Source organism: Neolamprologus brichardi, chromosome 15 (genome assembly GCF_056152115.1).
Source record: "Neolamprologus brichardi isolate AB-2024 chromosome 15, ASM5615211v1, whole genome shotgun sequence".
In the NCBI taxonomy this organism is placed as follows: domain Eukaryota; kingdom Metazoa; phylum Chordata; class Actinopteri; order Cichliformes; family Cichlidae; genus Neolamprologus; species Neolamprologus brichardi.
In genome coordinates this window covers 29,261,570-29,289,438 of record NC_142118.1, presented here as the reverse complement: position 1 = coordinate 29,289,438, position 27,869 = coordinate 29,261,570, and the positions used below count along the sequence as shown (strand labels likewise).

At 40.6% G+C, this 27,869-nt stretch overlaps 1 protein-coding gene across 2 annotated transcripts; it reads right to left on the bottom strand.

The window, feature by feature from the left end:
* Positions 1–932: 932 nt before the first annotated feature.
* dse (dermatan sulfate epimerase) lies at positions 933–27,869 on the bottom strand. Of its 2 annotated transcripts, XM_006796245.3 has the most exons (6): positions 27,699–27,869; positions 21,345–21,810; positions 14,556–14,809; positions 8,753–8,992; positions 6,186–6,393; positions 933–4,269 (listed from the first exon to the last, which is right to left on the bottom strand). In XM_006796245.3, exons 2-6 carry the CDS (start codon positions 21,764–21,766, stop codon positions 2,523–2,525), a joined length of 2,871 nt encoding a protein of 956 aa, XP_006796308.1. In that variant the 5' UTR covers positions 21,767–21,810; positions 27,699–27,869; the 3' UTR covers positions 933–2,522. The 2 variants fall into 2 exon arrangements, with proteins under 2 accessions (XP_006796308.1, XP_035765997.1); XM_035910104.2 differs by lacking the exon at positions 27,699–27,869 and having other exon boundaries at positions 21,349–21,477.

The window sequence follows — 27,869 nt, the reverse complement described above, 5'->3', positions numbered from 1 at the left end:
AACGTGAGGTAGGTTTTATTCCAAAACAACAACAAAACAGTGCAGCTGGAATATGAGAGCTGCTGATGACTGCTTATCATTGTTGTCTGTGAGGAGTCAGCAGATAATGTGACAACTCCAAATATTTCCTCCTCCACCAGTTTCTGCTACAGTGTTTAGAGACAAGCTGCGCTCATGATGTGTACAATGGAATGGCATTGTGGAGACTACGAATGAGGCAGAACAGGCATATTTCAGGGGGTGCCGGTGTCATTCCACATGTGTTCATCTGGAGCTGAACAATAACGCAAACAAGGTGCCAAAAAACTGCAGTTCCTCTAATGTCCAAAAAAGAAAGTCTATTTTTAAACACACAAACATTTCACAGACTGATAGAAAACATCAGTTTTGGCCTTTGTGGTTAATTTCTCCTTTCATAGCAACTGTATATTTTCAGGAAAGGCTCAAGGTTAGGGGTGTGGTTGCTTTATTGACATGTTAGTCCACACCTCTACTAACTAGAATCCCTGAATTAGACCACACAGACTGTTTGTACTTTTAGTATCTTTTGGAAAATAAACTTTTAATAGGACTATCTGACAAATAATATTGTGCATTGTGTGCTAGAGATGGTCCAAGAAGTCTGTTACCTAACAATTATCAGATGAATGTGTCTGTGCATTACATCTGTACAGTTTATAAATACAGCTTTGCTAGCTAAGCTATGATGTGTTAGTTGAGAACTTAGCACTGTGTATGGTCACTTCACTGGGCCAAACTCTAATGTTACACCAAATTACAACCCTGTCAGCCAATGGTACATGAAAAAATAAGTGATGTAACACACTGAAGTGTTGATCAGCATTTGATTCCACAGCTGTAATGGTGCCGTGGCCATAGTACTGCTCATACTGTAACACGCTTACAGGACACAACACACAGCGAATTGAAACTTCTGCATGTTCTAACTTTATTTACAAATGGTAAAAAAAGAGAGACCAAAAAATATATTTTCGCTTTAACATAAAATATATACATTTACAAGTGTTGCTATCAATTGTGTAGAGCAAGACAAATCTCAAGTACAAATGTGGAGATGGCATTGTAATTGAGAACACCTCAGAGTACTTCACACAGATCTCTAAAGCTCCACAGAAGCTTATTATATTAGAGGTCGTCTCCTCTTATCTTGGCAATTCAAACATTCCTACTTGGAATCACTGCTTTTCCTAAACAGACACTCATTACATCCCACAGAATTAAAGCCACTGTTAGAAACAGTCAGAGACTTCAGAAATACCCACATGGAAAAGACAAAACTCTTACAGTAAATGTTTATGTATACTGCATGTCTCATACTATGATTTTTCTGTGAGATGACAAAAAAAAAGACTACTGTTTTTTCCCATAAGTATACACTCATTACCAGAATGCAGTCCTGATCTATAGACCAGTAATCATTAAGTAGCCCTGAGGTAAATGTGTGATTTTGGGCTGTGTAAGTACAGAACTTTAAGATTTATATCACAACATTAAAGTCAACATTCCAAGATTGTTTTGTACGCAAAAAAGTTCAAATAAAAATCTTCAAATGCTAAAAAGTTGTTTTTATTCAAATAAAACAAATTATTAGAAGTATATGTGGGTGGGGGCGGGGTTTAACGTTTCTGCCAGTGTTTCACAAAGCTGACTCTCTGCCAATCCTGAGTCAGGGAATGTTTCTCAGAAAAAAGCAACAAACATTAAATTAGCTCATGCAAATTAATTATCTAACATTACCATTAACTGTTTTTTATACATATAAAAATTAAAAAATAAGAGTAAAATCTGGTATAAATTCTGTGCCTAATCAAAACATGGATCCATCCACTGTGGAAATAAGGGAGGAGCTGAAAGTACACCGTGGATACCTTTAGTGCCCTCCCACTGGCACATATATGCTGCTTTCTCTTTGTGCTTGAAATGAAAAATAAACACACCACAAACAAACTCTCTATTATTCTGATTCTGTATTTCAAGTTCATTATTTACCTGAGCAGTCTGACATCATTACAGCTTTCACCAGCCTAGCACTCTTTAACTTGGCGTTTACAGCTCCATGTGGGTATCGCAGTACGAGAAGATGTTATGGTGAATGTTTGTACCATGATTTCATTCTTGGCTTTGGAATTATTACACACTCGTGAGAATAAAAGCAAAAGTTGTGATATTACAACAATACAGGTGATAATAAGATGCGCTAGAAATCATGAGATTAGGAGCAAAACTTGCCTGACTGATACCAGCTGTAATGTTACAAGATGCTCATACTATGTGATGGAAGCTGGATTTGTGATTTAACTTTGTCTCACACCATCAACACTTTTCTTGTAAAATTAATCTTTGAACATTCCACCTTTTTCCCATTTTTTTTTCTTGAAATCTCAGTTCTGTTTTATGGAACAGTGGCCTTACTATCCTGTCATAAGACCTGGCTCAGAGTGAGGTGTGAGGTCATTCAAACTGCACACGGATCAGCTGGCGTGCTCAGTACACTCGTGATGTCAGCACTGCGTGTGAGAGCAGGAGGAGTAGAGGTACAGCAGGATGAAGCAGTCGATCAGAAGGATGCTGTAGAAACATCTCTGTGTGTACAGACTCCGACCCCTCTTAAAGCGAGTCAGCAGTACAGCCAGCAGTAAAAAGAAGGTGGCCATGTTCAGGAGGAGGAACAGGCGTATGTAGGAAGCCGTGCTGGGTAAACTGTCGCTTCCTGCTGTGGCGACCATGTGAACTTCCTTGAATTTGCGACCCTTAAAAAAGCCCCCCTTTCTGTTCTTGCGGCTGTCCGCGTAATCCACAAAGGCTCGCGTATCTGCATCGCCCTCTTCTGGACTGTCATCATATGTGCGCTTTGAAGTTCTCTGTCTCTCTTTCTTTTCGTTCACCTCAATCTGTGCAAAAATGTCAGGTAGAGTCTCTGAGAGCTTGTCTCCGAGGTTCACTCTCTTCCCCCCCTTACCTTTGCTCTGTTTTCTGGACATAGCGAACATCTTCTCAATGGCTTCCTCCGTCTTCTTCTTGTCAGTGAACTGGAGGAGGCGCTCTGCTGTCTTTCGGAAGCTGACGGTGTTGAGGACGCGTCCAAGGATGTGCCTCTCCATCTGCTGGAAGACGGGCTTGACGTGTTGGAGGTTGTCCTCCATTAGGCTGACGTATTCCTCCACTTCCTCTGGAAAGCTGCTAACCTCAGCTGCTTCCTTCTCAAATACGATCTTCTCGTTGTCCAATAGCACCATGGCAAAAAGTGGCTTGCTGGTGACCTCTGCAGTCAACAGGTAAATTGTGTAGATGTGTTTCTTGGTGGCCAGGTAGATATCCACCCTCTCATTATCTCCACGCAGGCTAAAGCTCTGCACATCCACACCTGGTCCAAAGAAAATGTAGGCCATCCTAGTGTGAGGGTACCTCAATGGCATTGTGACATTCACATAGTTGGAGCCATTATAAGGGTATCCTCGAGGGTAATTCCAGTAGCCTACCACCCCTTTGTTACTGTAGTTTGTGTCGTCCATCCAGAACATCTTATATTTATCCTCCCCGTGTGATATAAACGCTCCATGAACACCATCTACCTTTGTACCTTGGAATGGCAGCTCCGTGTTGTGAAAGAAGGCACTCATGGCACGGACGGGGCTGTCAGGATCCAGGTGGATGTGGTCGACAACAAGCAGGAGCTGTGGATGAAGAAGGAGCAGGTTCCTCTGGACATTCCTGATCTTCAGTTCTGGATTGTAAGCAGAACGTCCTTCTCCTCGGATAAAGATCATGCCCTTCCTCTCTATAGCAGCTTCCACTCTCCCCTGAGCATCAGCAGCTGGCCCCATCTTGTACTTTAACCACTTGGAATCACAGGCTTCTGTAACCTGTCCAGCCCATGGCTTAAAGCAACTCCCTGAGAAGGCTGAGCTAAACAAAACTGCATTGTTTAACAAGGTATACTTTGGTCCATAGAGTGCCTCAGTGACGAACGGGACACCGTTGGGCGCAAACGTGAAAGAGTTCTGATCAGGGTGTTCGTGGCCGGCATTAAAGTTCCTCCACCCTTTAATCCACTCTTTGTACTTGTTCTTATGAACAATGTCAAAGATGGCACGTCCCCCCAGCTTCCCTGACTTGAAGGACAGAAAAGAGCTGTTGGTTTTGACGGGTAAAGCGCTTCCATATGTTACCACGCCCCAGTCCTCAAAGTAGTGGAGCTTGGGTGTTCCAAAATCTGATGGGGGTTTGGGGACCAGGCCTGGGTCATACCTGCAGAACCAGAGGACAGATATTATTCACCCCAAATCCAAAAAGTTGGGATGCTATCTAAAATGTAAATAAATGTACCAATTCATGTACCAATATTTCCTGAAATCAGGAAAAATATTTGCAAATTTTCAAACCTTTCAAGGAAAAAGAAATTGTCTGAAAATTTGAGCAAGACAATGCAAAACCACATCCATTATGTATATGAGTGGATTTTCTAAAATCAATGACTATATTTCATCTTAAATATGTTTAACTGAGTATCAGACTCATTACACCATTTAAAAGAACCATCATGGACTGGGCTGTGGCTGGTGTTATTATCTTAGAGCAGTCATTTTTATTTTAAAATAATATTAAAATATTAATTAATAGTATTAAAATGTTAATCAAAGTTAATTGAGCACATGTAAACGCAGAGACTGGCACTGTTCTATTTAATGCTGACCGCCAGAGAAGACATTAAGTACCTGGATGACTCATGCCAACAAAGTCACAAGAGATTCAGACAACAACTCAGTCACAGACCAAAGGGCCCTGCACAGCTCCTGTCACCACAGGATGAGGGTTGACCACATTAACCCTGTAGAAGCAGGCAAAGGTACAGGAAGAAGCTCAAGAACTGTGGCACAGATGTCACTGAGGGAAACATCTCTCCACAGCTCCACTCCTGGTGGAAGGACATTTCACAGGTGAAATTTGGAGGCCCTGAAGTCTCTACACTTCTGAAATGGTATCAACAACCCAGTGTAAAAGCCTCTGTTTGTGCCTCTCATGATAGACCAAGACTGCATCTATCTTACAGAAGCCAGGAGTCATGTCAATGTACAGTCTTAGAGCCTGAACAGGGCAAAGTATGTCAAGTATATGAGTGCGTTGATGTTTCCAAAGCAAACAGATCACTTGTCGCCATGCCTTTGCTAGATCTACCACTGGCTTCAGCCTCCTCTCATACACCAGGGGACTTTTAGTCAGAAATGATGTCTGACTCATTCTCAGAAGGTGAGGAGAGACTCATGTTAAGAGCTGCTGAGCCTCCAGGAACTGACCTGATCTGGTGCCCCCACTGGTTATCATGATACATGTTATCTTGTGGTCTCTCACAGCACCACAGCCTTAGAGGGAGGAATCTATAACCACCACTTCCCCGTGGAAGGGAAGTGATGCAAAGGAATACCACGAGTCAAAAAAAGTCCAGTTCCTCCAGGTGTCCACAGACTGAAGGCACTACTTCAACACTACCACTGGCCTGTTTTGGTCCCTCTGGGGGTCAAGGCCCAAGCTGTTGATCCAAACCTGCAGGGGGCCCCAAGAAAGAAGCCCCAGTTGCTTCCACGACTTCTGTCAGTTTCCCCAGCAACTGAACAAACACAAGAAGAGTTTTTATGTCTAAGGCAGTCTGCATCTGAGTAGGGCCGCATGTCAACTAATTATCCAAGTATAGAAAAATCTGCAAGCCTGTTGCTTTCAAGGGAGAAAGCCACAATACACTTGTTAGGTGTTGGTTAGCACCCAAAGGTCGGTGACCAAGGCCTCCCAGTAGCTGAAACGTTGCAGTGAGAAACAGCTGACAGCAAAACTTTGACAATCAGGATGTCAGGCTCGAGTGCTGCCTTGCAGTTCTCTCAGTTAATGCCATGCAGCCGCAGTTGATGCAAGAATAATTAGTGGGGGCCTGTCTCATGCTCATTGCCAAGAGACGGGCACCTCTCATGGCCATCTGTCCTGTTAAATGGATGATCTTCCAGCCCAACATTGGCAAGTGTAAAAAAAGGCAACAATTTATCATATTATCCATTTAAATATACATGCAAAATTGACCAAATGACCAAAGAGTGACGCCTGACAAGATGTGCAGAAGTGTATGTTAAAGTACTGTCACTAACAAAAAAATGATGAAATTAACCAGAGCAGCTTACCAAATGAACTCTGTGTGGAGAGTACACCATCGCTGGCCTTTTCCAGCTTGCCCCGGCCCTTCCATTACCCTGTTTTGATGAATCAGATCTGCCAGCCAGTTTCCACTGCCATTACGCAACACATAGCGGTCCAAAAATACCAGCTGGCTCTCTGGCCCGTAGAACCAGTTATAGTTGGAATCTGCAATTGCTACAGTTCGCTGAAATCCTGGTGAGATGGTGAAAACACAAAGAAGACAAAAACACCATATTTCATTTGTAAAGGGTACACATGACAAATAAAATGTTGTACTGACTGAGTTTGAGGTTTGTAGAGCCAAAAAATGTGCAAAAATAGCACTTTAAACACTATGAATTCTTTGCAAATTACAAAACTTAACCACGCAAAACTCATTATGAAAGGATCTGGCTTGTGATCACAAATGTGTAACAAAAGTGCATTCCCAACTTAAACCTCTGTGGCCCAGCTCAACTCCACACTAAGTGCAAATTGTTCACACAGTTTTGTTGTCTATAATTACATAACGAAACTCTTGCTCTCTGTTGTTGAGAGGGTTCTTAGAAACCCGTTATAGTAACTACAACATGTCATCACAGTAAATCATTTGTCAAACCCAAACACTCGGGAACTTATAGCACAAACACTGTCAAGGTAAGTTTCTTTGGACTTATAAAGCCCCTGCTTTCAGTGTAATTTACACTCAAACCAAAGTTAATGTCTTCATTTTATCCTTTGCTTATCCTTATCCTTTGCAGTACTTAGATTAGTTTTGCATTGGACCATGGGTAGAATTATATTCCTTGTATCTGTATAGAAATTAACCTTTCTTCATTTAACTTTAAGTAAACTCTTTTTGTCAGTTACACTGCAAATGAACTGAAAATAACGTCTATGAGAACGTTGGTCATTTATATTTCAACTGACTGACTCTCTAATCCTGTCAACAGTTTTAGAAAATACAAGCAACCATACAAAATACAAAGATACACAACAATCCTCCACAGTCTTTCAGCAACACCCACTACAACTGACCTTCCACCTTTTTTCATTATTCACCCTCCAGCTTGTACTTCAGCCTAGCCTTCATTTTGCTTGGGTGGCATCTGTTTTTAGGTGCACTCACACTTTCCTGACACAGACAACTCACAATGTCATGTTTGTCAGGATGATAAGAAGGTCTATTCCAACTCAGGAGATAGCATGGGTCAATCCCCGGCAATGCCAAATGCATGCATTGGAGTAGGTGTGATGGACAGGGCTTAAAGGGATGAAAGCGTGTGTACACTGGTGGATGTGGCTTACAGTAAGCGTTTCGAGTGCTCAGGTAAACACAGAGGTTTTACACAAGTATCAAACCAGGTAACTGGAATATATGGCACGATGTCACAAAAATCATCTCCTTGGATAATGCCTGTCATAGATATATGGAAACTCAACAGCCCAAAAAGTTACAATTTAGTTACTATTTAGAGCTTTTTTTAATAGCTCTCTGAGCTCAGCTGCTCTCATCCACCAGTAGACTCTGTGCTCTGGTGGCGTTTTTCATGATCACACTTAAATCCAGATTGGAGATGGTTGGCGTGGGTAGTTTTGCGTAGTATATTACCATGTACTATGATATTTAGAAATCCAAGCAGTATAATTTGCTTACTTTACTTAACTTGTATGGAGATGCAGTGTTTATGTTATTTAATCAGTTATTTTTTTTATGCCTGTCATAGATATATGGAAACTCAACAGTTTTCATATATATATGACATAAATCTTATATGTCATATGAGTTAATGAGAGGAAAGACAAAAAAACACTACTCCTAAATTTTGGATTTAGTCATTTAAAAATCGCATCTCCTTAAATTACATGTCAAAATGCTACTGACTTATTATAAGGTTGTTATCTATTTCAAAATCTATCTGGAAAAGTAGCAATGGTAAGTAAATCTGCCATTCATATAAAATAGCATATGGACATGCAATTTAAATTACAGGGGACAGCGATCATTCAGGCTGCTCCGAGGCCAGTTTGGGATAATCTGGCCTCGTCTTCCTGTCTGGTAGGAGGAGAAAGCTGCTATTGTGGCTCTGAAGCTCAGGCTCTCCTGGTCAGTGCAATTAGAGGTGCTTTCTGGGTGCAGAATTGCTGCTCAGCTACAATATAGAAACTGTCAGCAATTGGCTGCAAAATGCCTGAGTCTGACCTGGGGGCCCCTCCTCCCACTGCTACCCTCGCCCTGACCTCCAGACAAAACCCCCAGGACACCACAGATCCCCGCATGCCTCAGCACAGCTTTGTCAGACATCCAGAAAGGTAATAACTACACGCATGAGAGGGTGCTCTCCAGCGGGGCAGCCTGAGGTAATTTTCATGCCTAAGCTAACATAATGAGGCCTTTGGCTGGAAGCGTTCTAGTAGGCATAAGCCAGATGTCTAGGCCACTCATAGCTGAATAAACACTTCCTCACAGGTTACTGACTTTTTATGTGCTTGCCTAAATATAACCATTACAGTAAAATAAAAAAAAAATCACATAATTAATTTTGCTGGCAGCATGTGGCGTCACTGTTACCGGGCAGGATGGTCCTGTACAGAAAGGCAAAGTGTTTAAGTAGCCAAGAGTGGTCGAAGTGGCCGATGGCAAAGTGGCGTTGCACCAGGAACATGTACTGGAAGAGAGAGCGGGTGGTGTAAGTCCCATATGCTACTCCTTCATACAGGGAACCGTCAGTCACATCCTGCAGGAGAACCATGGACTTCTCCATGATGGACAGGACTTGCTTTGTCCACAGGTAGGCCTCCTGAAGGTAACCTGGAACACAGGAAGTTCAGATGGTGTCAAAAAATCCAAAACTAAATTTAAATTTCAGTTCATGAAACACTTTCAGAGTTGACTCTGCCTGTTGATGGATCTGAGGGTGCCATATAAAGAAAGCTTCCATATTTAGCTGTGGCTACATCACACAGCTATGCTACACTGCACCATATATACTCCTTTAGACATAAACACAGACCAGATCACACACACAGAATCTACTATGAGAACATGCAGCCAAATAAACACTGTAGCCACAGTTCACTGAGGAATCACGGGCTGTCAGCAAACTCTGGCTGACACGCTCCCCACAACACCCCCCTTCTCTGAGACACGGTCCACCCATTGGAGCCATCCCTGAATGGGTTTGGTTTGGTTGGGTTTTGTGTACAGAGCAGGTATTTACAAGTCATCAAACAGGGACACAAAGACTACATTTACACAAACAGGGCTTAAACAGTGCTTACAAAAGTCCAGGAGCCAACTTCAGAGCTGTCTGTCACTTTAAAATAATTAATGTCCACATCCCGTCATTTCACACATTTAAAAGGAAACTGCAATATAGAAAAGAACATAGATACATTTTTGATTTGATTTTGCTGTGAAATGAAGAAAGAAAGAAAAAAACATATAGCGTTAGTTCAGGCAAGCCGTTAAGTCAGGCTCTACCACAATCCTGGCAGATCAGCTGATGTCTGTCCCATCCCACATCAGCTGATATCCTTCTACAGATCCAGTTGGCAAATTTCATACAGGAAACAGAGTTTAAGCCGCTTAAGTTTTCCAACAGTCACTGCACATCTGTATTCTGTTTCGCAACCTACTTCCACCCCAACTTCTCAGGGAAGAATCAGGCTTCTTTTTACTACAGTGAGGTACAGAGGTATTAATAATCACCATTCATGTATGACGTGACAGTTAAATGTTGTCCACAGAACATCCAGAAATCGAAAACACAAGTCACTGTACTTGTACACCAACATTTACAAAAAGGGAAAAAAGGCTCTATGAGCATGTGAGCTCATACGCATGTACATAGAGTAGCTGTTATCACAGAGTCTGACGCTGTGGACAGCTGACCGACAGAGGGCATGATGCTCTAAGTGCTAGGAACCACATCTACCAGCTCAGCCTTCAGAGCACTTTCACTCTGCACTCCAGAGGAATGTGAAACAGCAACTTTCCACTAATGCTCCTGGACTCGCCGAGCAATCCTTCAGTCTCTCTGGACAGCCGGTTAGTTTCAGGCAATACGGACCAAAATTAACATCTTGACACAAAAATGATCTTATCCCTGACAACAATATGTGAGATGTCACAAGGACATGTTCTTTTTGAACGGACGGATCAATAAATACTCGTCTAAAAGCAAGCGACAGAATGCTAGTCGCCTCGCAGCAACGCTTTTCTTTTTTTCAGCCTGGTGGTGATCTGGTTTTTTTGAATCTGAAGAGGGAAGAGGAAGAAATAAGAGAAAAACCCCCTTAAAGATCAAAAAGTCAGACATTAGCACTTAAAGTAACACCATCAAATATTTGTGTATAGGTGATTATCGCTCACAATCTTGAGTGCATCACTTCATGCATCAACCCCCAGAAGACAAAAAGATAAACATAACTAAGCCTTTAAGCTGCGACACTTGAATGAAAATAAAATTGATTTGGTTGCAGTTTTTTAACAGAGCTGTGTAGCTACTGAACAAATGAAGAAGTTCCAGTCCTTAAACAAAGTTAAGCAAAGTTTAAGCAAAGAAGACATTATTGTTCCATGTTTTTCACATAAAAGCTCAAATGTCTATATATAAATTCAGTATAACTCAAGCCAGTCTTCTGTTGTTTCTTTAATATATGTTTATTTTGAAAAAAAATGTCTATGTAAGCAGATCTGCCTCTTGTTATACTGATTAAAATTATTTGACCCTGTGTGTCAGATAAATAATTAAATGACTTTTGGCCAGTTTTGATATCTGACCTGTAGGAATGGGCGTACACTGCTACGATGAAAACATCTTTAACTCATTCTCAAACTGGCAGCAGTGTGCAAAAAGCTTTTGTCAGATAACCTATGAAGAAAAATATAGTACGTAGTTTTTGGCAGCGATAAATGGAAAGCTTTCAGTTATTCAGAGCCAGGACTGAATTTAATGCCATGCCTAAATTAAGTTTGAATTAAGCGCAGCGTTAGACATGACGCCTGAATGAAGCTGCTAAAAAAGAATCTGAAATGAAGCAGATTTTTTTTGGATCACTTAAAATCGATCATGTGTTGCCAAACTATTAGGAAGCAAAGTTCTTCACCCCAGTTAGTTTTTAAACTCACATCTTTGCATGAGGTTGTTTGTAAATCACACTTTAGTGTGTGAATGTGTGTGTGAATGGGTGGATGATTGTGTATAGTGTAAAGCGCTTTGGGGTCCTTAGGACCAAGTAAAGCGCTATACAAATACAGACCATTTACCATTTAAGCAAATTAAATATGTCATAAACAAAGCAACCACGCTGAGGAAAACACAGTGTATTTCCTCAGTAATGCAGAGCAGGAGCAAAGTCATTTTTGGGGAGTAAAATGAAACCAAGCAAATCAAGGTCAGGTTCCAACTTTCCTGAGATGTCAAAGGATTGTGTGCTTGTTGGTAACCTTTATGAAAAAAGAGCAGAAATAAAACCACTGTGACCACAGTGGTTCCCGGCAATTGAGCTTAAATTTAGTTTACATCAGGACTAAATCTTAAATGCCAGAAAACAATTTGAGAACGTCTTGATTTCCTTCCTCTTCTGCTTCACATACATATTTAGTCGATGGTGTTGAGATGGTGAACTGGAGTAATCATGGCAGATTCTGCAAAGGACATGCTCAAGATAGCGGCCCCCATTTACTAACATGTGCAACACAAAAGAACTGCGCAAAGAGTTTTTACGCAAAATCACCATCAGATGTATGACACGAACACACAGGACAAATGTGTTCTTGCTGTATGATTTGCATATGATAGGGAACAGGACTCATTTCAAATCAACCACAGCCCATTTCTCTAAATAAGGATAGCTATAAAAGGAAATACATTTGCACTGAAGAAAATAAAAAGAACCCTAGCCAGGCAGATAAAAAAATAGTTGGGCCAAGTATCCCTTTAACCTTAACTAATGAACTAATGAACCGTGAATCTCTTCAAAACTAAAATTTAAACCACTAGATAAGAAGTTACTCATAACCATCTCACATACGTAACATTATCTACAGCTACTTTCAGTAGCATTGATCGGTTGGAGACTCTTTTTCTTCAATTGATCTTTCTGAGTTAACTTCAGTAATTACTTCCTCCAAACCATCAACATGTCTTTTAGACCCTATTCCTACAAGACTGCTCTGAGAAGTTCTACCATTAATTAATGCTTCAATGTTTAATAATCGGCTATGTACCACAGGCCTTCAAGCTGGCAGTTAAATTAGTAGTTAAATTCTTACATGAAAAGCCATCACTTGACCCATCTTTCTTAGTTAATTATAAGCTATAATATTTTATTAGAGCGATTACAGCATGCCGTAGGTTTTAAAGGTACTGCAGTGCGGTGGTTTGAATCATACCTATCTAACAGAATCCAGTTTGTTGTTGTAAATGTAAACTTAAGTTAAATATGGAATTCCACAGGATTCTGCGAGAGGAACAATTCCTTTTACATTACAACACATAGTGAGGTTTCACTCACTATGTGTTTATGCACCTCTCTGCATATAATCATTAGTAATTATTAATCTCCTAATCACTGATTCTCTTCCACAGTGTGTATTTATCCTGTCTTCCACTTATTAAGCCTGGTTCTGCCAGAAGTTTCTTCTTGTTGAAAGTGAGCTTTGCCTTCCCACTCTCACCAAGCACTTATGTGGGGTTTTCTATTTTTTTATAGAGCCTTTTTCGAGTAAGTGGAGAAAGTGGTGACAATGTCGTAAGAGAGAATCCTGTACTGCTAGGACAGAAAGAAAGGAAAAAGCAAAACTGGAGAAACTTAAATAACTGTGTCCAAAGTCCAGAAAAGGAAACCAGAAAAGGGGGCAGCTGTCTAACATATAAAGTGTAAAACCAAAACTAAAACTACAGATTCTGACACTGTTTTAGCAAAAACAATAATTTTACTTGAGGACAATCCCCTCACTCATATTTTGAACAGTCAACAGGAGCTACCTAGCTAGTATGCTGCTTTCAGTCTTGTGTTCTCCCTACCACGCAGTCAGGTTAAGGTTGTGCATATCATTCAGTTGCTTACCCAAAGGTGATTTTGCCCAGCTGCTGGATAGATTCCACATTGACTCTGTCTACATGGCAGTCCTTCTACTCTAACAGGAACCTGCAGCAGGTCTAGTACTGCTTTATGTGCTACTACAAAGTTGTGAAGAACAAGAATTCAGTGCATACATTTTCCATCTGCCTTCCAAGACGGTGGAAGTGACGTTTACCTACATGATCAGAGGCTCAGACTGAGAGAAAAACATCATGGAAGCAGATTAAGTGGAAGACATGACAGCATGAAATGTCTCAATATCTCACATTTGTGTAAAAAAACAAAACAATTGATCATGTGTTAGTGTAACCCATCCCCCTAAAGAATTCCCAGAATCAGACTTTGGACCATGTTTGACTAAATCCCTTCAACAAAATCCAGACAAATGAAAATCTTCTAGTCAGGCTGCATTTTGCTTTGTTTGCAGAATTTCTCTCCAACTTCCAAACTATTTGTGGAAAAATATTTCTTCATAAAAACATTTAAGGCACACAAAACAGAAAACAAAACTGAATTTTTTGTGGCTCTTTCCACAATTCAAAATTATCACCAGTGTGAGCAATAAAGTACAAATGGACAGCATCATTGGTGTTCAGTAAATAGATTCTACCTAAATCTGTTAATTAGTGCAAACTTTCTGCGGTGCATATCTGCAGAAAACACCAGCAATTAGAGAAAAGGCTGCAAAAGCACACAAAGCACCAACGGAAATACAAAAATCATACAAAACACAACAGAAATATTTTGGGGAGAAACTAATGTGCTGGAACAACTGTGGAAGTAACAGAAACCAAAACGCACAAAGGATTGCACTGAAACATGCTTTAGAGGCATCGTCTGTGTGACGAAGGAGAAAAGGAATCAAGATAATGTGTGTTTTAATCACACAATTTGGCAGAAGACTGTAGATAAATGTTTGCTATAGACCATTTATTGTTAGTGTGTTTCTTCAGGAGCTGTTTCTCCCTGTTTGTCTCCACCTTTTACACCATGGACAGAAAAATCTGCATGTGAACATGGCAAAAAACCCATTCATGGGGTCTGTGTGAACACAGTGGAGGATTATAAATACCTTGGTCTGAACACTGACAATAAGCTGGACAAAACACAGAAGGCCTCAAAAACAAACAAACAAACGATTTCTTTTTCCTGAGAAGTTCTTTAATATCTCAAAATGTTTTATGATTCTGTGGTGTGCTGGCACAGCAGACTGAGAATAACATACAGCAACAAACTCAAGAAACTGATCTGCGAAGCCAGAAACGTAATCATCACACACTTACCCTGCATCATGTAAACCAGACTTCCTGTGAGCAGAGCCACACAGTTGGTAGGCTGATGGTTGTGTAGGTACTGAAACCCCCACCCTCGGACGTAGGACTTCTCATACATCAGGCGTGATGCGTTGCCGATCACCTGCAGGAAACGTTCCTGCTGGCCCTTGTTCAAGTACTCATACAGGAAGTCGTAGGCAGTGGCAAATCCAACTAAAGAGTGTGCAAGAGGAACTTCATCCCAGGGAGCGTCTTTAACAAGCCTGCAATACATAGATCAGGACAAAACAGAAGGGAAAGCATCAGGAAGTGGAAAGAAATTGCAAGTATGAAATTTTCACTCTTTTCAACAAAATCCTGGCAAATGGCTTCTAATGAACAAGAAAGCCTTCCTTTGCAAAGGCTTTTAATTAACATGGTAAATGGACTGGTTCTTATATAGCGCTTTTCTACTCTTTCTGAGCACTCAAAGCGCTGTACACAACTTGTACATTCACCCATTCACACCCATTCGCACAAGCACATTTTTCTAAGCGCTTTCTAAGTAACATTCACACACACATTCATACTCCGATGGATGCATCGGAGAGCAATTTGGGGTTAGTATCTTGCCCAAGGATATTTGGCATGCAGACTGGGGAAGCCAGGGATCGAACCACCAACCTTCCGATCAGTAGATGACCTGCTCTACCACCTGAGCTACAGCCACCCCAACATAGTAGCTGTAAAAGGGCTGGTCTCCTTGAAAGCAAAATAAAGACGCTAAATAGGATTTATCAGCAAAATTACAAGTGTACCAACAAAGCGAGACATTAGAAATGCAGCGTGGGCAGATTCTCTCCAGGTTGGATCTAAGACTGCTGACGTGTGAACTGCAAAGTGTTACTTTTGAGAAAAAAAGTGAAAGCAACCATTCAGTTCAGGTTAATTAACTGCATTTTAACAGCCAATAATTGACATCATGGATTGTGCTGAGATCTACACAAAGGCTCTCTTAAGATCTAAACCGGACTAGAGTCCTGTTATCACCTCCAGTCTAGCTGCAAGGATAAATCACTAAACACTAAAGCAACAACAACAACAAATAATAGAAATCTGTTCATCTCAACTGAAAAAACCTCCTGTGTAAATCAGTTTGCACCTCTGTTGTAGAGAGTGGGTCAAAAGAGGACAGTAGGCAGCATTCCACTTCAGTGCGACACAAAGTAAGCACAGGGTGTAGCATCCTAAATACTGTCATTTTGGGTAATTTGACTAACCATCAAGCCTAGTTTGTTGACTTTCACTGTAGTTGTACTACCTTTCACAGAAATTTATAATGCTGCTATAATTTCATTTTTCAAGCTTTGGCATCTGCAGTCTACAAAAACATCCAGTACTAGTTGGAGCAACGTCAGCAACCAGGCTACAAAGAGTCCAATCTGCTGCAAGTGCACGCCATGAAAGCAACAGGAAGTCTTTAAAAAAAAGGGGGGGGGAAATTCCAAACGGAACAGACTTACAAAGATTTCAACTTTCAGATACAAAAATATATTCAAGGCACATTTAATAAAAGTTCAAGGGATGGAGAATAATGATTTGCAGTTAGCCAATACTGACCGATCACATATGCATCCTGTTGTATTTACCATTTGTATACATGTTGTCTGATATGAACCAACATGAATTTTTTCATTGCTTTGTGCAATTTAGACATTTCATCACATAGTCCTTCTACCAAGTGCTTTTAATGGTGATTTAGTGAATGTTTTTGAAGTTAAAAACAAAATCATGCCACATGGGTATATTCCTACTCTTTTAATACTTTTCTTTGCATTGACTGAAAATGGCGCATGAGCAGTGGGGTATCCCCTGCCCTGCAGCCCGGTGTGCATTAGACAGTTTCACACTATATTGCTATACTGAATTGAGGTTTTCCAATCACTTCCATGGACAAAAGTGTATAAAATCACTGGGAATTCCAGTGTGGTACAGTGATAGAATGCCACCTGTGCAACAAGTCCAGTTGTGAAATTTCCTCACTATTAAATATTCCACAGTCAACTGTTGGTGACGTCGTAACAAAGTGAAAGCGACTGATTTTATGTAGTAGGCCACATAAAATCAGTCAGCGGCTGCTGAGGTGCATAGTGCTCTTAATGCTTCAGCATAAGAGTACCAACTTTGGGGAAACAGTTTGGGGATGGCCACTTCCTGTTCCAACATCACTGTGCACCAAAGTAAAGTCCATACATACATGAATGAGTCCGTTTGGTGAAAAACTTGACTGGCCTGCACAGAGTCCTCACCTCAACCCTGACAGAACACCATTGGGATCAACTAGAGCAGAGACTTCGAGCCAGGCCTTCACATTAGTCTCTAACCTCAGAAATGCACTTGTGCAAAAATGATCAAAAATTCCCATTAAAACTTCTAAACTTTGTGGTTATGTATGCATAGTTAGCTCTGCTTTGTGGTCTATGGACACACACTATTGAGCCTTCGCAGAAACCGAATATTCATTCATTTGAAAATCAGAGCTTTTTTTATGTTGAAATCTGCCCAAAGGACAAAAAAGAAAAGAGAATAAAAGTTACTGCCAACTTAGAGTTGGACTTGATATTAAATTATGCCAAAACACACTACTTTTGATTTTATATATTTCTCTTGTTTGATTTTTATTCCACTATTTTTATTTTATTCTGGCACACATGTACAATGACAATAAAAAAACACACACACGCACCAGAGAGGCAGGCACCATTCTGCCACAAAGTAGAAGCTCTTCATTGGAACATGGTTGTTGCAGGCGTAATTGAAGGTCATGAATACCACAGCTGACTGATTCCTGGAGCCACTCTGCAGAGGCCCCGAGAGATTCAGTGACCACAATAAAAGTGCGGCCAAGTGGAAAACTCACAGTGTGCTCTTAAGACGTGAAAACACATGCTCAGTGGCTTTTCTTTTCTGCACTGTGGCACACATCCTAATGTTGTGAAAAATGCCCTGTAAATTGCACTAATGCCAATCTGGAAAATCCCCCTGGCCCTGTTCAGTGGTTGGAGGGAACATGGCAACCGTGCAGTGGAATGAGAAGGATTAAACTGTCCCTTTAAAGCAGAATTCACCTGAGATTCTCTTTCTGTTCTTGTCACACTGAGCACCTATGAAACAACAGGAATGCTTTATAACGTACAGACTGACAAGTTTAGATAAGGGAGAAACATAATTCTGCTGTGAGTGACACAACAGATAATGATGTTCCACCACTGGGAACATGTACTGCCAAGAATCTTCAGCTGCATTTGTATAGTAGCGCGTTGAAGACAGTCAATTATCACATTTATCAATTTTGACATCTTTAATATTGAATGCTGATTTCAATAAATTAAAAAGAAAGACAAATTAGGCTTAGAAATATGGACTTATTCTCCACATCTGAAGTCCTTTGGGGAGGAAATGATGCAGGGAAGAAAATCATGGGTGGTGCACAAAACCTGCTTTGAAATTTCTAAGAAACTGGAGCAGTCAAAAAACACACTCTTCGGTCACTACGCCGATTTGATCAATAGGACTTGCAATATTGCTATAGCTTGTTTTGTATTTGTATAATATTAATTTGGAAAACTTGTTATTGCAAATGTATTGTTTGTGAAGTGAACCAGGTGTAAAACATCTATGGTGTCTGTTTCCATCCTAATGATGATCCAGAGAGGGCATTTTAACTGGCACAGTGACACAGTACGATAACATAAAAATCTAAAGACCACCAGTAGAGGAGACTTTGATTTAACTGTGTTCTTTTGCTAACTTTTGCATGTCTAAGTCCTGCTAAACCTTTTGGCTAATTAGAATACATTAGAATACATTAAGTACATGGTTCTATTCCATTCACCCTATATTTACTGAGGACTATCTCACAAGTATCCACAAAGCAATCTGCAGCAACATTACAAACAATTTAATTGGCTCTGCAAAATGAGTCTAAGTCTTCCTTTTCCCCAGCTTCATTGGTTTACCGAAATACATAACTTGACACGCCACTACCACTGGTAAAAAAAAGGAAACTCAAACTATACACAAGAATTTCCCTAATCCCAACATTCCTGCAGGACCTGCTGATTTAAATCTTGCATATTAACACTGTTTACACCATTAACAGTCAAAAACTGCAGAGGTTGAGCAAACTGTTTGAAAATGTAAGAGAAGCAAGCACCGAGATGGTGATGATTAACAAATATTATACAGGTAGAGAGCCTGACTCCTGCAAGATTGTGAAGCCACTATTCCCATATCTGAAAGTATTTAAGCATCACTTCTGATTGGTTTTAGTCTTTCAAACAGAATGTGTGTAGAATTGGAAGCGGTGAATGACTTTAATTCACTTTTCAGCCTTTTTGCATTTGCCAGCCAGAACTGATGGCCATTGAACTCAATCGAATTGTTAGGGAAATAAGGAAGCACGGCTACTGGCATGAAGTTCAGTCATGGCTGACTGTGAAAAGCCTGAGGATTGTCCAGGCATTGGCTGAATGGACGAATTCAGCTGACTTGCTAATGTTTTTCTCACAGTAGGAAATGTGGCGAGGTGGAAAATAAAAACATAAGACACGCATGTGTTTATATCATTTCGATTTTAGACTGACACATTTCCGAGTGGCTAGTCTAAATTTACCCCTAAGAATTTTGGTTGCCAATAAGTCTTGACTGTTATAATTAAAATTTGAAAGAGACTAGCTTAGATCACTTTTTTTTTTTACATTTTAAATTAAGTTCAATTTAGTTAAAATTTGTTTATATAGCGCTAAATCACAACAGCAACCACCTTGAGCTCTAGGCGTATAATACTGTAAATTAGAAAGCAGACACAGAAGAAACTCCAACAATCACGCGACCCTCTCTGAGCAAGTACTTGGTGACAGTGAGAAGGAAGGAAGGAAGCCTCTGACAGAACAAGGCTCAGGTAGAGGCAGCCCTCTGCCACAACAGGTTTAGGGTGAGTGACAGGACATTAAAAAAAAAACAAAAAAACACACTTTCTGTTGAATCACAATACGAATGAATAAAAAATAAATGCTATGACCCAGTCACAAAGTTTATCAGTAGCAGGAAGGCAGTGGAGTGTCCAAAGAAGATGCTGACTGCAGTAAACAGTTAAGTTTGCTAAGAAAACCATTTAAAGCCTAAATTCAGAGGTTTTGAGTACTTTTTCATTTAGCTGTGTTATCATTCTTAAAAACTGTTTGTGACCAAATAGTTTCTGTTTGTTTTCTTCCTAAATTAAAATAACACAGATACACTGCTGTGGAAAAGTATTTCCCCTCTGCTAGTTTCTCATTTTTTGCAATTTGCCACACTCACAACTAGAGTAAATATGAAATTTTGTTTTTTATTTATTAAGGGAAAAATGCTATCCAACTCTACCTGGATACCTCTACCTGAAAAACTGACAGTAATATGTATATTTAATTATTAAATGGTAAATGGCCTGTATTTGTATAGCGCTTTTACTAGTCCCGCCTAGGGACCCCAAAGCGCTCTACACACCCAGTCATCCACCCATTCACACACTGGTGGAGGCAAGCTACAGTTGTAGCCACAGCTGCCCTGGGGCAGACTGACAGAAGCGAGGCTGCCATATCGCGCCATCGGCCCTTCTGGCCAACACCAGTAGGCGGGAGGTGAAGTGTCTTGCCCAAGGACACAACGACCGAGACTGTCCGAGCCGGGGCTCGAACCGGCAACCTTCCGATTACAAGGCGAACTCCCAACTCTTGAGCCACGTTAGTTTGGGAAAGTATGAATTTGGCTTTGTTCACCCTCAAACAAAATGCTCCTGCAACAAACAGAATGTAACTCTGTGAAAAACACTGAATTGATACTTAGAGAAACTTCAAAGCCTGAAGAACGTAGCAACCTATCATCACCTAGGATAATATATGCTGTGTTCAGAGTTGATATAAACAGCTCGTTGCTGTGGTTTCTTTTGCACATCCAAAATAGTCATCATCATACATTCTTACCTAATTTGACATCAAAGTGCTGATATGCAGCAAAGCTAAAATCCCTCTGCCATGTTCAAACCAATGATAATAATGAGCCCTATGGCACTGATTATGAATACTCTGCAGCTCTGTTCAGGCACTCAAACACTGAGGTTGCATATGTCATAACCACACAATCATACGTTCCATACGAAGGTGGCAAATGTCGCGTCAAAACTCCCTGAGAATTACTTAACCTTGTGTAAACTGAAGCAAACATATGATGGAAACATATTCTCTAGGATGAAGTGTACATTATACTAAAGCAAGAGCTCCCACAGCTGGATTACCAAGTTGAAAACATGGGAAATACAAGAAAGATTGGTTAGGGAAATGACTGTAGCTTAGCTTGATGATATGCAATACAGAGGAGAACTAACCACAACTGAAGGCAGTCCCTGTCAGGTCACCTGGAGCCTGAGCTTCAGTCACAACCCAGGCCTGAACTATTCAGCCCACATCTGAATATTTCATTTCCTCTCACTTGGGGTGAGGGTGGGGGTTGTTTGGGTGAACAGCTGCTAAACATATTTCCTGGACTACAGACTTATCAGCCCACAATGCATCTTTACCACGAGTCTTCCCACATAGAAGCACCGGAACACTCCAGAGAGGGGACTGGCTAAAAAGCCACTGACAGCAGCGGTTTAGCATTAATGCTGCATTGATGAAAATGTGGGGGTGGAGCAGAGATATCAAGTAACATCTGTAAACTGTAAACAAAAAGTTTCAGTCACAAGTCACAGTCACAAGTAAAAAACAACAGAAAATATACCAACTAGGCTGGGCTGCCATCCTCTCCATGTAGTCCTTGACCAGATCGAGGGCCCCGGCCCTGTGTGGGTACAGCAGGCAGAACATGGACAGGACGCCCAGGTTGTTTCCATAAACCTCATTCCAGCGGGCGCTGAACTCGGCCGGGCTCCAGGGGGGCAGGTACTCCTCGGGGTGCTCTAGCATGGTCTCCCCGGCCTCACGGATTCGTCTCGCCATCTCTCGGTGAGTCCCCGCAGCTGCGTACTGCAGCTGTTCCACATCCCCACGGCTGAAGTACAGCATGGGATGACCATTGTAGTTGCCCCCCATGAAGGGGATTCCTCCGCTGGGGTCCACCTCGGCTACAGCTGCCGGAGAGAGCAGGGGCCACAGAAGACTTATGAAGAAGACAGTGGGCGCCCCGCGGGTGTAGGTTCTCATCCTCTCATCGGAGACTGGGCTGTGGCATTGCCGAAGGAGCTCAGCTGAGAAGGGGAAGGGGGAGAAAGATTTGAGAAAGCCGTCCCATATTCTGCAGAGTTTTTTTTCTCGCAAAAGCCCTGCATTCCTTGAATAATTAGATACAGCTGTAGGCCTGATGATCCAGCCTTTCCATACTGATGGAGGAGCAGCAGTGTTTAGAAATGATCAGCACTGTCTGATAGAGTAGGACTTTATAGTTTGCAAGAATTTAAGAATACCCTAAAATTTCCATGAAACACCGCCTTACCTTCTCTTAAACCCACAGGATTTAAGTCGGCGTTGCTATTGTCTGACAAGTCTTGCCATGCACACCCAGGCCAGGCCAGAGGAGCAGGCCCTAGAGGTCATAAATGGCCCATTACTGCAGTAACATTAGTCTGGTTCACTGAAACACGCTTTAAACCAAAATGGTGTGCTTTACAGTGAGACTGTGCTCCAAACATGAGCGTAAATTCCATGACCTTAGAGGAGCTTTTGGCAAAGCCCCAGTGGAAAAGCATTTGGTAGTGATTTAAAAGACGTCTAGACTGGAGTCCGTTCTAACAGGCTGAAAGTGGACGTGCATCTTATAAAGAAAGAAAATTCAAGCCGGAATGTAAAACTGAGTCTCCTCCTGGAATTAATTCTGACATTTGACCTCAGGAGGCGTCACATTCCTCTGTGGAGAACACGAAGGTGGAAGATTTATACCAAGGACCTAGCAGAACAGAAAACGTTTTTTCTTTTTTAAATCTTAACCTCCTAGGACCTGGCGTCCACATATGTGGACATCACATTTTGGGTTATTTAGACCAAAATACTAAATTTTACTCTTCAAGGGCCTGATATCCATTTACGAGGACATTATACTGCTACTGTTCTCATATCCTCATATGTGGCTCTGATTTTTCATAAAAACAAAAATAAGATAAAAAAAAAATCTGGTAATTCTTTGTTTTTACATTTATCGGGCCCCAATATGCCTAAATATCAAAGAGAAATTAAAAATGCATGCCGTGGAAGAGTTAAGGAGGTTAAGCTCTCTATCTTATGGTTTTCATTAAATTCAGGCTCAGTCAGGACAGCTGTAGTCAACAGAAGATTGTTATAAAATTAGAGCTGCCAGAATAAAAAATGATAATAATATTATTTATATTGTTATTTGGCAGATTCTTTTATATGTTTGTTTACAATTGGCATATTATACAAAAAGAAATATTACATAGTTATGATAATCCTGTTATGTTGATATTTAAGGTTTAAACACTGCTATTTCTGTCGATTTCTTTTTGGCAGCAGCAAGACCAAAGCACAGAGCACAGCTGGCATCAGTGACAACAGTTCTCGTATAAATTAGGTCAAAAAAAGGATGAAAAGAGGAGGGCAGAGGTGGGTTGCAAAGCGGCTTGCTCAGCTGATGTCCAGAGCAGGTTAACTAGCGTGCCCCGTATGATATTTGCCAATTGAATGTGTAGAAAAGTATGAGCCGAGCCATCGACTAATATGGGATGACCTTAGACTGAAACGAGCTGATTGGCTGGGACTGCAGCTGAGCTCTGACTTCTATCGTTTTATCACTGCTTTACAACATGACTTTTTTTTTATTTTGTAAAAGGATAAAAAGCATGTGATAGTTAAGATATCCTACTGTAACTGAATGTAAAACATAATCTGCAAAATGTGTATTGAACACAGTAATTAAGATATTTTATTTCCTCTGTTTTAAAGGATAATCATTCTTTGGCGAGGGGTGTGTATGTCATGGTTGCAGCTTTTCAGACATGATTGCCTTCCCTCTCCATTTAACATCACTGTAGATTAGTGATGGGATTTCCGGCTCTTTTTAGAGAACCGGCTCTTTTGGCTCGGCTCACTAAAAAGAGCCGGCTCTTTCGGCTCTGAACTGGCTCTTTAGGTTGTTTTGTTGCTTTAATTAATTTATTATTAACAACAATATAAAATTATGCACAAAAGGAATTACTAATGTAAAAAAAGTTTTTTTACATATATGTTTTTATTTATATATGTTTATATATAAATATATGCAATGGCCCCTAGAGACAAAGCACTACAAACTCCAAAACACATTTCTAGCGTTAACTGAACTTCCAAAACAGAGCTACCTAGATCACTTAAATTACACAATTGAAAGCATATGTGTATTGTTTGTGTATTTATACACAAGGACTCATATATATTCAAATAATTAAAAAAAAAAAGTTCATTTACCTGTTACTACCACACACCAAATCCGGTCGTTGGTACTTGCTTGGAGTTGGTACGTGCTTCGGAGTTTATACGTGTTTTGGAGTTTGTACGTGCTTTGTTTCTAGGGGCCACCGTAAATATACTTTTATTTATTCACTCCACATAAAATGTAATAAATAAATCATATAATACAAAAACCAACTATTCACATTTCCACTTTTAACTATTTAAATTTTCAGCTTTTTCCTTTTAAACAAATTTAAAGTGAAACAACACAAAACACTGCAAACCACAACACAATTAAATATAAATTAAAATATGAAAACAAAAAGAAGATGCATATTCTCTGTCATATAGGCCTGCATGAATAAACTTTCTGTATCCTTTAATCATCCACAACTACTTTCAGTTGCGGATGATTACTATACCTTTTAGTGATGGTAAATTTGATTCCTTTTACTGAATCGAGTTTTAATGAGTCACTCACCAAAGTGAATCGGGTTTTTTGAGTCATTTGATTCACTGAGTCAGTTGACCAGAGAGTGCAAAAAATTTACATTTTCACTCAAACTTAATTTGTTTCTCTTTTCATGTAAATCCCACTGCTAAGATGAATGATTCTAAAAAAAAAAAAAAAAAACTATTTTATAGAGCAAAAAAGAGCAAAAACATTTCTAAAATTAAGCAATTTCCTATCAAAATTGCTTAATAAACATTTATTTTGTTTATTTGTATTTTATTAGTATTTTCCTTAAATGTGTCAAATATATATTTTCTCATCTAAATGTCCACTGAGCTGTGAGCCAGGGGGCGGTAATGCGCCTTAACATTGGTTGCCAACCAAGAAGCAGAAGAAGCTGTGAGCCAGGAGGGAGGGGGTGAGTGAGTGAGGGGCCCTTTCTCAATTCTCAAGTACACGAGTACGTACTCGCCGAGAACGCGAGCATGGACTCGCGATTTGTACAATTGGAACACCAGCGTACTTGATGATGTCACAGGTCCGGAGTTTTTACTGCCGTCCCCTCTTAATTTAACTGTGAGTAATATGTTATGAAGCTTAACTTTAATCACAGCCAAACCGGTTTACTCTGGAACAAATAAAACACTGAAATAAACCAAACATTAACATTTAGAAGTGATCTAAGTGACTTATATATCATGTTTAACCTCAGTAGTGAAATCTCTATTAATAAAAATAGTGTACATGTACATATGTGTACATACCTTAATAAAAACAAGCAGGTGAAATGTTAGAACGCTTTTATTTTTATTTTAGTGGACACTCAATACATTAGACAGCTACTGTGGTTTGGGGTTTGTTTAACCTGAGTAGCGAAAAGACCACGGGGGGGTTTTCAACGATCTGCCGGGAGTCTGCTGTTCTCGCCGGCTGTAATAATCCTCGACCTCGCTGTCTGCTATGGAGCTGGCGGGTCACAGACGTCTCCGAAAACGTCGGAGCTCGTTTGGAAATATATGATATCTTGATAAATCGAGCAGATATTTGAAGTTTACACAGCTACATTCTCGCTTGAAAAGAACTTAAAAGTTTATTTTGTGACCCAGAAAGAGTAATATTTAAAAGTTTTTAGCCCCGCTCGTCCGCCATTGCCGCGTTTGAGTTTTGGACGAAATGCATTCTGGGATATTTAGCTGTACCAAGTCCACACAAGTCACCACTGATGGATGCTTGATAAAACGGGCGGAGCGAGAACACATCCGGGACTTTTTCGCATTCTCGGCTTGATGCGTACTTCGAATTGGAACAGTACTTGGTCTCCGACTGATGATGTATCACGAGTACACGAGAACGCAAGTACGCACAAGTACGCATATTGAGAAAGGCCCAGTGATTCGTTTGCTCTATGATTCAGCACAGGGGGGAGGGGGTGAGTGAGTGATTCGTTCGCTCGCTCTATGATTCAGCACAGGACGGAGGGGGTGAGCGAGTCCTGAGTGATTCAGCACAGGACGGAGGGGGTTAGTGAGTCCTGAGTGATTCGCTTACGCTTACGATTCAGTACAAGAAGGGAGGGGGTGAGTAGCTCAAATGTGCTGTTAGCATGTTAGCAGAGCGATGCTACTGTGAACCGAGGAGCTATTTTCTTGATGTGAGCTTCTACTCAGGGTTTTTTCTTCCAGTAAAGAGCAGAAATGCTTTTGTTAAGAAACTGGCTGTTGTTTCCCCCCCCACAATTTTAATTATAGGCTAGATATATTTCTACTAATGGAATTAGTTTGCTAAAAGCAACAGGGATGAGTCAGTGAGTCAGTTGGGCTTGTGAATCATGATTCACGAGTCAGTAAAGTGATTCTCGAGTATTGAACGATTCGTTCACGAATCGAACATCACTAATACCTTTCTAATGAGACATTGTTGTCCCTGGCTCTCTTTCTCTGTCTCTCCCTCCTGCTCTGTTCCTGTGCTACTGAGTGTAACTACCGGCCCTCCCCACTCTTCCCAGCGCAAGCACACGGCTAGCGTGCGGAGTGAAGCGAAAAAAAGTGCGAGAGAGAGAGAGGGTGAGAGAAAGAAAAGAAAAAAAAACCCCATGGCTTGCGATAAGGAGCCGGCTCGAAAGAGCCATTTCGTTCGCGTCCGACACATCACTACTGTAGATTTACTTAATGGAGAAAAATATTTCTCCATTAAGAAAACAATGGATAAATCAGGTGATAATACCTGAATATATGAAACGAATCTGAGCTCTGAACTGAAGGCTTCACTGCTTTAAAGCCATCTGAATTGGTTAAGTTCATCTAACAGAAGAGCACCAGGGCTGAGTAAAGCCAAAAGGAAGTGCCACCTGTGGTGTCTCCAACCGAAAATATAAATATAATTTTAGATTTTTTAGATTCTTTGATTTATTTACAGGTTAAGTTATATAACTAAGTTATATAGCTGAATTTGCACTGATTATCAATATTAAAAACCTAGCCTGTTAACAATGATCTATTTTAAGTAGAGTAAGAAGGTTTTTAAAATTATACCAGACCTTTCATCTTAACAGATATTTTCCAGTGTTATTAACAATTTCTCAAATTTACAGGAAAACTAGGCATGGCCTGAGTGTTGGGCTTGTACTTCTCATGTAATTGCTCACCTTTGTATTTTGGCAGCATTTTACTCCGCTGTAGCTCAGTAATTTTCCACCGGCTGATACCTTTGGCATGTTCTCATATTTATTACGTTGTTTTTTTTCCTGGTTTGTTTTTATCTTACATTAGCACATATTTACAGCCGTAATAAGACAAAGTCCTGGACGTTAGCTCGTTATCAACACTAGCTAATTCCAGTGTGAAGTACGCCAAGAATGACGTGCTGTTTAATAAATTATTAGAAAATAGTCATAACTTTTATTCCGTATTTTTCCACGGTCACGCTCAGGTATGACGCTGAGCTGCCTCCTCTGGTTCATGTTTGTAAGGTAATAAGGTAAGGTAAAAGTAACGTTAAAATTTTTAAGCTAACTTCTCGCTCAAATAGTTTCTGCGTTTCATTAAACCCCAAAATCAGCCGACACAAGCAGCTGTGCTTTCAGGAAACACCCTCCCTTAACACAATAGCACCGACACTCGCGGAAATATTCGTTTTCGGTGGTACTGATAATCCAGAGCCACGCACAAAGTCGCCTTGTTCGTGTGTAGCCCACCAAAAAGATTTAAGGACCACTCAAATGTGTGTGGGGGGGAGAGTCGTTACCTGTCAGAAGCGGCGCTCACAATCCGTATGTCACTTCTTCCAGCTGTCATCTCACAGCAGCAGGTTTCAAAAAGATGATTGATACGGCTGAAAGGCAGAATTTAGTAATCCCTTTTTTTCAAGAGGAAACACAGAGAGAGGAGGGAGGTATGTGTTAGTGCGGAGCCAGCG

What these genes read in the sequence shown, in the direction of transcription:
- dse (XM_006796245.3), bottom strand. Translation starts at nt 21,766, where the DNA reads ATGAGAACCTACACCCGCGGGGCGCCCACTGTCTTCTTCATAAGTCTT. An exon ending in TCTGGTTTACATGATGCAGG is followed by an intron (nt 8,993 to 14,555) that starts GTAAGTGTGTGA and finishes CCTGTGTTCCAG; the next exon opens with GTTACCTTCAGGAGGCCTAC. An exon ending in GTACAGGACCATCCTGCCCG is followed by an intron (nt 6,394 to 8,752) that starts GTAACAGTGACG and finishes CCATCTCACCAG; the next exon opens with GATTTCAGCGAACTGTAGCA.